Here is a 13,112-nt window from a genome sequence, read left to right as displayed (position 1 = left end):
AAGTATTACAATAATATATCATTTAGTAGACAAGCCAGAGAATGGGTGAAGCTGCAATTTGTATTTTTCAATACCCGGAAATAGAGTATTTAAATGGTATGACTTTTAAAGGACCGGGATATTAACAATAGTTGATTGTTCAATATCCGAAACCGGGTATCAGAAAACCCGATTTGTTACACGCCACAGAATGGGCCAAGCTGCAATTTGTAAACTTTTGTTACGGCCCGGCCCAGACACCAACGGAGAAATATCAGAATCAGCATCCTTCCACACACACACACAAAGAGTAAAGAAGAAGATGAGGGTCTTCCTCTGTAATAACTCACCACCATCTTCCCACTCATTACCAACATCAACCTCTCAAAAACCGTCGCTAATTCGTTCACTCGCCGCGTCTGCACTCTCCTTCAACCTCATCTTCTTCTCTCCACCGTCCATCGCGTTGGATTCCATTTCCATTTCTCCAGCGGTTAAATTAGAGTGCCGTGAAGAAGATGAACTAATTCAAAATAATAATAGGTTTCAAAACGCGCCTGAATTGGTTACTAATGAGGAAATCGTGAAGGAAGCTTGGGAGATTGTTAATGACAGCTTCCTTCCTACCGATCGAACCCGGTGGTCACCGCAGTCGTGGACCGTAAGCTTCTATCCTTAATTGTTATTATTGTTATCATTTGATGATTCAATTTGTTAGCAAAATGATTTCTGTTTTGATTGATATACTTATATAATAACTGCCAATGTTAGGGTTTGAATAAACCTATTGACGAGTAAACGAATCGGATTATTCGAGTTTTGAAATTTTGAAGCTGGATTCGAATTCGATTACTGGACTCGAACCGAATTGAATGGATTTCGAGGTGTTCGAGTCTGGTTTTGAATGTTGAACACGCTAAATGAACTAGAAGCCAACTACAGAAACTTAAAGCTGGTTGCTAGATTATGGATTTAGAGTTATACGCGTTTATTGATATTGGCTATTGTATTGAATATTAAAGCCGATTATAGATTATGGATTTTGGATTTTTGTTTGATACTTTTAACTTTAACTGCCAATTTTACGGTTTGAAATTTTGATTGAACAAACTGCTTCAGTTATTTGCAGGGGTGGGCAATAACCAAACCCAAAATTAACCGAAAACCGAATTAACCGAACTGAACCATTCAATATGCGAAAACCGGAAATTAACCGGATTATTCGAGTTTTGAAATTTTGAAACTCGGTTCGAATTTGATTACTGAACTTGAACCGAAGTGAATTGGATTTTGAGTTTTTCGAGTCCTATTTCTAACAATGAACACCACTAGTAGTTTACAAACTGCTCTAGAAATCTAAATCAAATAACTAGCCATTAAATGAAGTAACAAACTGAATTAACTGAATTCAACTACAGAAAACTCAAAGCCGATTACTAGATTATGGATTTAGAATTTTACGCGCTTATTGATATTGGCTATTTGTTTATTGGTTGCATCGTTGAATTGAATATTAAATGTCAGAATTCAAACTCTTATTAGAAACTCTTTTGTAATTGTGTGTGTCTCGAGATATATACGTGTGTATAAGTAAAATAAAAATAAAATGCATAATTTGAATTCAAATCTAATATACGGTCACAAGTTCGTATTTGATTAGTAAGTTCAAATCAAATTCAAATCAGGAATTTAAATTTGAATCGAATTGAATTTCAAGTTTTATGAGTCAGATTCGAAATACTGAACACCCCTATTTGTTACTATATCAATTAATGACATACGTTATGTTCATGTTATAGCAAAAGAAGGAAGATGTATTGAGTACATCACTGCAAACAAGATCAAAAGCTCATAATATAATCCGAAGGATGTTATCGAGCTTAGGTGATCCATACACTCACTTCCTTTCTCCTCCAGAGGTAGTTACTTCTCAGAAGCCTTATTTGATGATCTATCTAGATTAATTATCTGCATTTAGATAAAACAACGAGTATTGAGGACCCGCTCGTAATCTCATCTTTAATTTAGGTAAACCATAGGAACAACTCATGTAGTTAGTTCTAAAAGATAAGCTAAAAAATAAATATATAGTTTGAACTTTGAAGAGTGATGGGATCATATTCACTTTTTTATGACATCCGAATGTAATATGTGCTTAGAAATCTCGAACATTAAATTGCCTATACTTTATAATTGGACTAATTATTCAAGCGGGCTTGAATTAATATGGTATATAATAATAATAATAGTTAAAAACTTTAAAGTATAGGTTTTTATTTAAATAAAGTATAGGCAATATTAATAATAACAATAACAATAATAAGTTAAAAATTTATGAAGTATAGGGCTTATTTTAAATTAAACAAGGCCTAAAGGTTATTATGTATTTTTCATAGTTATTAAAAGCCCTCGCTTCTTGCGCATAGGCCCATTTTTCAGGCGAAGCTCAATAAATGCGCTTCTAGTTCCTAGGCGAGCGCTTCAGCATTGTCCATGCAAAGAACATGAGAACATAAAAGCCGAGCAAAAGAAACGTAGGGGGTGCTATTGAAACTTAGATCTAGGAGAAGTCAAAGGCATTATATTGATACATTTTCTAATTCAAGTTTTGGAATCACGTTTGAATCTTGACTATTTTAGAACTTTTGGTGCTAATTAGATGATATTAAATGTTATAAATAACTTTTTTTTCTGCTATTTGAAGAATAGCATTATTTTTCATATACATAATATATTTTAAATGCTTTATTTAAGTGCACTTATTTTTCCTCAGGCCCTCGCTATTTTTGCGCCTAGGCCGTAGGCGAGGCCTATGCGCCTTGAGTGCGCCTAACGCATTTGATAACTATGGTATTTTTACTAATACTCTTAAGGGAAGAAAACTAAAATATATCACATGCAATTAACTAATTAAGGGTTGTACATATAGCTTGTGAAGAATGGTCGCACCCTATGCATTAGAATCTATAGAAAGTTAAATAGCAAAATGCACTCACATTTGAAACTTGCTAATTAATAGTAGGGAAATACCCCTGTAGATTAATAACTCTGAATATGTGCTCAAACCTTTTGTACTCAATGATTGTATAATTGTTGTTTTCACTTACAAACTTTCCAGTGTCTTATGGTATTTGAAGTTCTCAAAGATGGCACGATATGATATGTCTGGAATTGGAGTAAACCTTAGGGAAATCCCTGATGAAAATGGTGAAGTCAAGTTGAAGGTTTTAGGGCTCATTTTGGATGGCCCTGCAAATACTGCAGGTGTCAGACAGGTGCTCACAATTCATAATCCAGTTAACTTTAATTTATTAATTCTTAAATATCAATTAGCTCATTTTGAATTTTGTTATAGGGAGATGAACTATTATCTGTCAATGGAGTAAATGTGCAGGGGAAATCAGCGTTTGAAGCTTTCTCAATATTACAAGGTCCCAGTGAAACATCCGTAAACATCATGGTACGATAATTAATAATTAATATTTTTATGTTATTATCCTCATTTGATTTCATTACTAAATGTCTGAGTAACATTTAGGTTAAGCATGGAAATTGTGGCCCGGTACAGTCTATTGATGTTCAAAGACAACTTGTTGCTAAGACACCTGTTTTTTACCGATTGGAACAAACAGATAATGGTGATACGAAAGTTGGATACGTGCGTTTGAAGGAGTTTAACGCACTCACTAGGAAATATTTGGTTACAGGTATATATTTTCATTCTTAAATTACATATAGTTTTCTTATATCATCACATAATGCTAAAACGACATGTTTTGACAGCAATGACGAGACTTCAAAACATGGGTGCATCATTCTTTGTTCTTGATCTTAGAGATAATCTTGGTGGATTAGTACAAGAGGGAATTGAAATTGCCAAATTATTTCTCAACGAAGGGGATACAGTAAGTTAAATGTTAAATGGTAAAAATTGCGTACTTTTGTAAGAAATGCTGCATATGATTTTGATTAACCGGTTGTTGACAGGTAATATATACTGCTGGACGGGAACCGCAGAATGTAAAAAGTATAGTAGCAGAAACATCGCCTCTTATTAAAGCTCCACTAATTGTATGTTATCTAATACTTGTTCGTTATTATAAAATCTAAGAACTTAATATTAATTTTCTATATCATGCAGGTTTTAGTGAACAAAAATACTGCTATTGCAAGTGAAATAGTGAGTATTGTGTAATTAGTGACTGAGAAACAGTATTTGTAATACAATACTCTGAGGGTGCGTTCGTTCACAGAATAGATGGAAGTGAAATTTGCATAGGATTTGGAATTGGAAGGAATTGGATTTGGAATCTGAACATTCTAATAGAAATTGGAATTAATAGGAATTGGAATTGAAATCCAATTCCATTCTTGATGTGTTCGTTTGACAAATGAATTGGAATCGAAGTTGTTTTTTTTCTTTTTTAAACGAGGATAACGGTGGAAACATTTAAGTTTCTTTAGATTTTTTGTTTTTTATTTATATTTTGCGTTACGGTTTTTTTTTTTTGAATTTTTTTAGGGGTTTTCCATTAAGACCAAAAACCCCTAAAAAAAATTCAAAAATAATAATAAAAAATTCATAACTCAAAATATAAATTGAAAACAAAAAAACTAAAATATTTTATTCGTTGTTATCGTTAAAAAAAACTCGAGAAAATATTCTAACGAATTCACTTGAAATCCTCCACATTTTGGAAGGATTTAAAATCCCTTTCTTTAAAGGAATTTGAAAGAATTGAATTCCAATTCCTTGACAACCGAACACACGAAAATGGAATTAAGATTCCAACGAAACGAGCACGTCATGTCATGGGATTTTAATTCCAATTCCTTTGAATTCCCACGAATTCTGTGAAATGAACACATCCTGAATCTTTGATTATACACGATTTAGGTTGCATCCGCACTTCATGACAATTGTAGAGCCATTCTTGTTGGTGAAAGAACCTATGGAAAGGTCAGTTTCTCTGTCAATTAAATATGTTATCTTGTGATTATAAACTTGTACCACTTTTTTATTTGCTAATCTGATAACATTGTTGGTTATCATCAGGGTCTGATTCAATCTGTATTTGAACTTCATGACGGATCTGGTGTGGTGGTGACCGTGGGGAAATATGTGACACCGAATCATTTGGATATTAATGGGAATGGAATAGTTCCTGATTATGATAAGTTTCCAGGTATTGTTACCGACTTTTATGATGCAAAATGTTTCGGATTTGCAACTTTTACTCTTCTAATGTTATATGTTTTTGCAGCATGGAACGAAGCTGCTGAACGATTATCAAAGTGCCAAAAGCAACAAGGATGACATGTAAATGTTTGGACTAGAAACATATTCATCAATTGTATATTTATTTCTTATAATGCAAGTTGCTACAGAAAGAAAGAAATACACAAAAAGGTGTCGTTGCGATTATCTTTTGAAAGACTCAAGGCACTGATACGTATCTGGTCCCTTAGAATCTATTCCCGCCTAAACCCAATTTACCAAACAAGCGGACAGTTTAAGTAGAATTTAGTGGGGCAGTTTTGTTCTAGAACTGCCAATTAGGTTTAGTATTAATAGGGGTATCTTTGTTTTATTAGTTAGGTATGTTTATGTTTATCAGAATTAGGGTTCTTTAACCTTGTAATTGGAGATCAAGCCTATCTCAAATGTGGCTATTATCTTAATTTCAGTACTTTAGATTTCTGGTTTCTACTAGGCACGCTGAAATCAGTGTTGTAAAAATCGCTAGTCGGATGGTGGGATGGGGACTAGCGATTAGTCGGAATTAGATCAATCACCTTGAAATTAGTGTTGTAAATATCGCTAGTCGGATGGTGGGGTGGGGACTAGTGATTAGTCGGGATTAATCGGATCGGACTTTAATGTATAATTTTCAATTATATATATAAAGGCACACATTTTTATATGTAATTTTTAGTTTTTTACGTACATTAACACATTTTGGTCGGAATTTGGTTGGAATCTCGCTGTTGGGCGCCGGTTTTTGATGGAATCTCACCAGAAATTGTTGATTTTGGTCGGAATTTCACCGAAAACCGCCGGTTTTTGGCCGGATTTGACCACTGAACGATTAATTGGCCAATTAGCTCAAAATTAAAACCGTAGATTTTAGTCAGAATCTCGCTGATAACCGCATATTTTGGTCGGAATTTCACCAGAAAACGCCGGTTTTTGGCCGAATTTGACCACTGACCGATTTAATTGGCCAATTAACCCAAAATTAATCAATGAAATGAGGATTAGCGACTAATAGAGGAGTAGTCGACGCCTAGTCGGGATTTTTACAACACTGTCTGAAATCACATTATTTACAAGACCCGGCAAGACTTGGCGTACATTTTTTCTTCGTTTCCGTTTAGTTTCAAAAGGTTTTAGGGGCACTGGACGTGTTCTTGACACGCCTGACGAGTCTTGGGTCGCATGCATGCTAAATAATAAGTCGACTTTGTCAAGCTTGGTAAGTTGTATCGAAAACATTCATAATCAAGTAAACACAAGCCAGAAACATTCATGTCAACCAACAAATCTGCCAAAAAATTGATACATTAGAAAGCATGGGATCTAGTGAAACCAACAGACCGCATACAAACCGTCACAAAAACCAACGTATCACTTCCAAGTTCTAACCATCCAACAAACAAACCCCAAAACAAAGAGGCGAAAAACAGGAGATTACACCCTAATATTCTTATATATGCAATCTCCACCTATACAATTTCAAGATCATTCACCTCTTTCAACCCACCAAATTACCAAAACACCCTTCTTTTCTTCTCAAAAACCGACCCGCACCCGGTTTTACTTCAATGCAGGTTTTCTAGTTATATACACATAACTTACTATGTACCGTCAAAAGTCAACCGTTTTCAGGCTCAACAAAAAAATGACCCGTTGCACGTGTTCACCAACATTTAAAAACAACCATCGTCCGGTGGGCTAGCCAGCGGCTCCCCTGAGTACGGATGTTCCTGTAACCATAATATTATTAAGGTTGACTTTTATGAAGTCAATGTATTATTCGTTACCTGATCAACAGCATCAGTCCCCTCAGATTGAAAAAGCAAAGGCCGACATTGCACATCTTCGTTCATCAAACTGGAGTTTTGAAAATGGGTTACGAGTGCCGCCTTTCCTTGGATTCTAGCATATGCTAACGAGGCTAATTTTTCACTGTTAAACTTCTCCCACCTTTTCCCATTGAAATCCTAAAACACAAGTTACATAGATTCATTTTATGGTGGTTGAGGGTATATCGGTCAACAAGTAAAAGAAGAAAAAATTTATTCACTAAAAGGAACCTGGTAAAACTGGATAATATGCATCGGCGAAATCATATTGATAAACGCGTACCCGACATTGCATTTGTTCTGCATTATTAAAATATTAAAATAACTAATGTTACATTTCTATGTATAGTTTCATATATGTGTAGTTTTATTAAATTTATACCTTGAAGTCGATCGGTAGGTATAGAAAATCATAAGTACCGCAATGACGTTCGTTAATGGCAGCTAGAAGCATCTTTGAAGTATACCTGAAAAACAACAAATGCATATTAATATTAATATTAATATTAATACTTGATACAAATGAAAAGGTTTAAATCATATAAAAGACTTACTTATTAGGGATGTTTTTAATCATTAAAGTTGTTCGGTTATCTTCGCCGTTGATAATCTTGTCAAGATCGAGATGAAACTGTTTCATGTTATCCATCTGGTTTGCATTGTGATCAACCCAATGGTTTCGGGGGCTGTCTATATTTAAGGATCCTAGTCCCGGGTAATGTTCGGTACCTAGGAACACATGACCAATCCTAGGAGACATGTTGCCGAAACTCAGGGACCTGTTTTCAATAACGATCATCGACCCGCCCGGGTTTAAGAAACCTAGGCCAGCATAAGTTGGTGGACTCATGAATAACGTTTCGTGAGGCTCGTGATTTTGAGTGAAACGTCGGTCAAACGGGTACCCAGATGGAGCTGACCCAACAAACGGGCCCGGTTGGCCCGTGAACGGGTGAACCATGGTTGGTGATTGAGCGGTGGTCGAGAACCCGTGACTAGGTTTGTTAGGACTTCCCCAGAGAAACTCTGGGCCCGATAACGTTTCGATTCCTGAAGTGGTTGATCCTGGTGCACTAAAACTGGACACCGTGTGATCCTTGCCAATTGGTGCTATTCTTGCGGGTTGTGTATGCACAGCAGAAACCAACCCGGGTAAACCGTTCGGGCTCAATGAGGCGAAAACCGGTGAGTTGGTCAAACTTTGTAGTGGACTATGTTCTATAGGACTACCAAATTGTGGCCAAACCCCTGCAGGAATGACGAAACGCGTATAAATATGCAATTTGGTAAACTAAAAAGACTAGCGGGCCCGCCAATTTTTAAGAAAGTGTTTGACCTGGAGGTGAGCTGGCAAGTCGAAAGCTTCGAGTGTCGTCTTGGTCAAACTCATGACTTAGTTGCAGCATTTGACTTAAAACAATTATTAAGGGGCATTTTAGTCATTTACTAATAGTCGGACATAAAAGCATTGATGAAAACAAGAAAGTAACTTACTTTCGGCGGGACCCACCGGGACGACTATGTTCAAGCTTTATGCGTTTCCCGGCTATCTCACTCCGGTTGAGAGCCCGCAACGCTGCATCCGCAGCTCTAATGTCGTAATATTCAATAAACTTATGGTGCCTTTTGTACGGTGTCTCCCTAATCTGTTATCGTGCATCAAAAATATAAATATTAATTTAAGAAAAAACTTTATTAATAAAAGTTATTACTTTATTAATTATTACCTCCTTAACCTCACCATACGCGCCAAAGATTTTAACGAGATCGTCCGACGAAACCGACGGGTCTAAGTTAAAAATAACCAATGTTCCTTGATTTATATCCTTGTCAGATGGATTATCCTGTTTATACAATGAGTCTCAAATTATATATTAATAATGTATGTCAGAAAACGAGATTCGAACCTTTGGAATCGAGTAGTGAATGTCGAGCTTCCTCCTCCTTAGAGGCTTATTCTGTAACGCACGCATAGCAGTTCGAGCCGCGCGAATATCATAATAAGATATCATCACAAAACCTCGATGCTTACACGCAGTGTAAAGTGTTCTAATATCACCATATTGCTACAAAATGCATAAAGAGTCAGTTTTATCATTTATGGTTTATCTCAATGGTCAACGGAAGTCAAAGATCGGTGTCGTAACGTAATATACTATAACTACCTCAAACAAAGTTCTTAGTTCTGAATCCTCGACGTTACTGTTAATGTTGCGCACAAATAATGTTCTAGAAGGATGCTCGCCATACGGATGTTGTACCCCTGAAACGGTCCCCACACCATTCGATATATTGTAGTGGGCCCCACCATTCGCAACAACGTCACCCAAACTTACTCTTGACATGCGAAAATTCAAGTTATCCATCATATCATATTCCAACTCCATACCTCCACCACTTCCAAAAAGATCAAAATCGTCTAACTCGTCAACACGGTTAGGAGTCATATTTGGGTCAAACCCGTCCATCGCATCGGCTAAAAGATCATCTTCACTAGGTAACAAGCTCCCAATTGCATGATTTTCAATATCTTTAAGCAAATCATTGGTTTCTACATATTGATGATGTTCGTTTTCGGTATTGTTAATCACTACATGTTGAACAAAAGAAAGTCAAAGTTATGACCTTTGACCACAAGTCAATGTAGCTATTAGAGTATTAGACAAGATAATGCGTACGCTTTTCATGAGGTAAAACAGGTAATGAACTTGAGAAAAGCGTGGCATCGTCGGATCCGGACAACATCCCTCTCACCGCCTTTGAATAATTCATTTTTATTACAAACGGCCTACGGCACAAACCATGAGTCAAAGAAAGTCAAATTGCAAAATGTGGGCTAGCTTGTGGTCAAATTATTTATTATAAAGTACATTTGAATCAGAAATACAAGAATTTAATTGCCATAATCAAAACTTGTCATGTGAATCAGTGAAAGTACATAGAAAAGAAAAGGCCATGAGCCCATGGCATATATAAGTGTGACACATATAAAAAGGGACACGTTAATTACAGAACCAGTTTTAAGCAGAGAACCGTGAGAACTGGATAATCCATGGTTCTCACATTTGTCTACTTAAAAAACTAGTAATTTACAACTTTTTTCAAAATGATTATATGCATTGATTTACCTATAAGTTTCAAACAAACACTTGCATATAGAATCAACTTACATATAGAATCAACAACCCAAAGTACAAAATTACCCTCTAGGGGGGTGGGGGGGGGGGGGGTTGTTTGGATGTGCATTTAAACTCATAATTACAAGTTTTAAAATATTTAGCACAAACTGCTTCAAAGTTTAGATTATTTAATGTCAAAAATAATATAACTTACACAAACACAGTAGCAGTTAATTATTACTTATTCACAAAAATGTAATATGATCATCTAAACATTCAAACCCCAATAACTTCTTTCATAATGCAACATCCAAACACCCCCTAAAATGGCCACAAATCATTGCAATAAAATCTTCTATAAAAAACAATTATATAATAATAATAATAATAATAATAATAATAATAATAATAATAATAATAATAATATTTTAATCCAACAAATCCCCAAATGAAAAAAAAATCAAGAAACTGATCACTGATCACAACATGCAACATAATCAAAGCAATATTCAACAAATAATCAAACACCCAAAAATCATTCTGTTAAAAATAATAATAAAAAAAAAAGTTTGTAACTTTAGACACAAGAAAGCAAGAAAATGATAACCAGGAGATGGGTTTTTGATAAAGATGATAATAATCAAACACCCACTTAAATCTATGAAAGATTTAACCGAAAAATGTGTACTTGATCGGATGAGTGTACGTGTTTTTTGTGTGTGTAAATTTGACTTGAAAAAAGTGTAAAAACACACACACACAAGACAAGATACTTACACGTATGTATCCGTATCTATGTTGTAGAGAGAGACAGAACTAAAAACTGAAGTGAAAAGGTTTGGTTTTAAGACAGTAGTGGAGTCTTGAACACCATTTAAATGTACTTTCATGTCCGTCACCATAAATATATATTTTTAAAATATATATACCACTTGTAATTACTCTTTTGTCCTCAAGTTGGATGTGTAATACCAACTCTTTACTTAGGGTTGTCATAACATGTCGGGCACGACACGACACAGTAATCGTGTCATTTTTTCCAAACACGAACCTGTGTAATAGCAGGTTAACCTGTTAAGACCTGTTTAAAGACACAATGAATAATACATGTGTAACAAAATCAAAATTTTCAAAACGAGCATAAAAGTCTTAATTAATAATTAATAGATAATCTATAACATATTTGAAACAAAAAACCACAAATCCATAACTTACTAGAAACAAAAGACGACAACAACATAACATACTTGAAACGAAAAACCATAGATGCAAATCATAACATCCATAAAAATATAATATCGTATTCTAACGGGCATAAGTGAAATATCGTTTTTAAGTATTACAATTTTTTCCATCCTATAATTTACAAAAAATCATTATAATTTTCTCTCTCCATCCTATAATTTACAAAACATCACTATTTTTTCCTCAAGTTTACTAAAAATCAATACATTTTCTCTCTCCACCCTATAATTTACACTCACAATCACTCAAAACCACCCTATAATTCACATCAACTTCTTTATATTTATCTTCATCTTTAAAATGTATAGTTTTCTATATTATCTAATATATATAAAAGAAGTGTTTGGTGCCACTAAGTCGTCACTGGACCACTTTGCAGCACCTTACTTGTCCTTAGTATTTTGTTTTTTTTTTTTTGCTTTTTTTCCGTTCTAGTGTCATAATGAACATAAAGAAAGCAGACCGAATGACAATTCTGTTTTTCTTTTGGCTGTTTTAATTCCAATATCAAAACATACGTGACGGAAACCGACCAAATTCGCATAGACTCAAAGTCAACGCCCGGGACCGACAACATTCAGTCTTACCAACACGCTCGAGTTTACCGACCGACACCACCCCATTGGTCCAAATTTTTATATTTTTTCTCTTTTTTTGGCTTTTGTATAGTGACAAACATAACCTAGCCGGAACCAACCGAATTCGTGTCAAGTCAACGTCTTAATGCTCGGGACCAACGCTTGAGTTTTATCACGGCCCGGATTTACCGACCAAACAAACGCCGTTTTAAATAATTTATATTTTTTATATGTTGATTGACAAATATATTTTTTTTATATGTTATGTGTCTATACCATAACAACCGTAAATTATACTAACTAAATTCGCGTCAACTCACCGACGTAATGCTCTGGCTTTACCAACGCTTGGGTTCTACCAACACCCGAGTTTTAACGTTGACGTTTTACCAATTGCCCCGGCGCAACGCGCCGGGTGAAAATCTAGTTTTGTATATTCATGAGGTTCTTTGTCTTCGTCTTTATTTATATAATTTAGAGTTAAATATAGAGATGTACTATTTATCGCCTGTATAAATATTTTATGAGTGTATAAGAAAGAGAAGATATAGTAAAATAAATGTTTACGAGTGAGATAAAAAGTAGATATAGAGAGCATGATGCGATACGTTAAATAAAATTTAATGATAATTTAAAGAAATATGATATTTAGTTAAATTATAGAGACGAAGATAGAAAAGATGATATGAATACTTTTATGGGTGGATGGAGAATAATCAACCAAGTGTCAAAGACAGAGAGTGTATGAATATTTTTTTAGAGTAGAGATGCATGGGATTGTTACTTTTCTATAATCATACCCGAACCCGAACTAACCTGATCAGAAAAACCCGAACCCGAATCTAAATAATTTGGGTTGGTTCTCGGGTTTGATTTATAAGTTTCAGGTCAACCAGAAAAACCCGAATTAACTTTTAGTTTTGAAATTAATATATTTTTAGGTATAATAGGCTAAGACTTATTGTTATTCCAACTATTATGGATCGATTGTTTATTGTTAATTTATGTTTTTCGTTTATTACTAATAGAAACCATAATCGAACAACTAAATCACGCCAGATTGAAGACGATTATGGTTCGATTTAGTTTTACTCTTTTGACTTGT

The 13,112-nt window shown here is 34.8% G+C and overlaps 2 protein-coding genes across 2 annotated transcripts; one reads left to right on the top strand and one right to left on the bottom strand.

Moving 5' to 3' along the window:
* Positions 1-190: 190 nt before the first annotated feature.
* Positions 191-5,296, top strand: LOC143571086 (carboxyl-terminal-processing peptidase 1, chloroplastic-like). Its single transcript, XM_077056597.1, has 10 exons — positions 191-640; positions 1,779-1,898; positions 3,117-3,254; positions 3,335-3,439; positions 3,518-3,686; positions 3,763-3,884; positions 3,967-4,050; positions 4,121-4,159; positions 4,877-4,939; positions 5,036-5,296. Exons 1-10 carry the CDS (start codon positions 191-193, stop codon positions 5,294-5,296), a joined length of 1,551 nt encoding a protein of 516 aa, XP_076912712.1.
* A 1,700-nt stretch (positions 5,297-6,996) lies between these two features.
* LOC143571070 (protein MEI2-like 2) lies at positions 6,997-10,998 on the bottom strand. Its single transcript, XM_077056585.1, has 11 exons — positions 10,958-10,998; positions 9,744-9,853; positions 9,231-9,655; positions 8,973-9,131; positions 8,793-8,909; positions 8,560-8,711; positions 8,402-8,475; positions 7,620-8,283; positions 7,448-7,532; positions 7,297-7,365; positions 6,997-7,203 (listed from the first exon to the last, which is right to left on the bottom strand). Exons 2-11 carry the CDS (start codon positions 9,835-9,837, stop codon positions 6,997-6,999), a joined length of 2,046 nt encoding a protein of 681 aa, XP_076912700.1. The 5' UTR covers positions 9,838-9,853; positions 10,958-10,998.
* Positions 10,999-13,112: the final 2,114 nt, after the last annotated feature.

The sequence above is a fragment of the Bidens hawaiensis genome, unplaced genomic scaffold (assembly GCF_021521415.1).
Source record: "Bidens hawaiensis isolate Kalapana, Puna unplaced genomic scaffold, B.hawaiensis_p1.1 tig00025189_1, whole genome shotgun sequence".
NCBI lineage: Eukaryota > Viridiplantae > Streptophyta > Magnoliopsida > Asterales > Asteraceae > Bidens > Bidens hawaiensis.
Note: the sequence above shows the minus strand (reverse complement) of the source record. Positions and strands in the feature narration are given on the sequence as shown.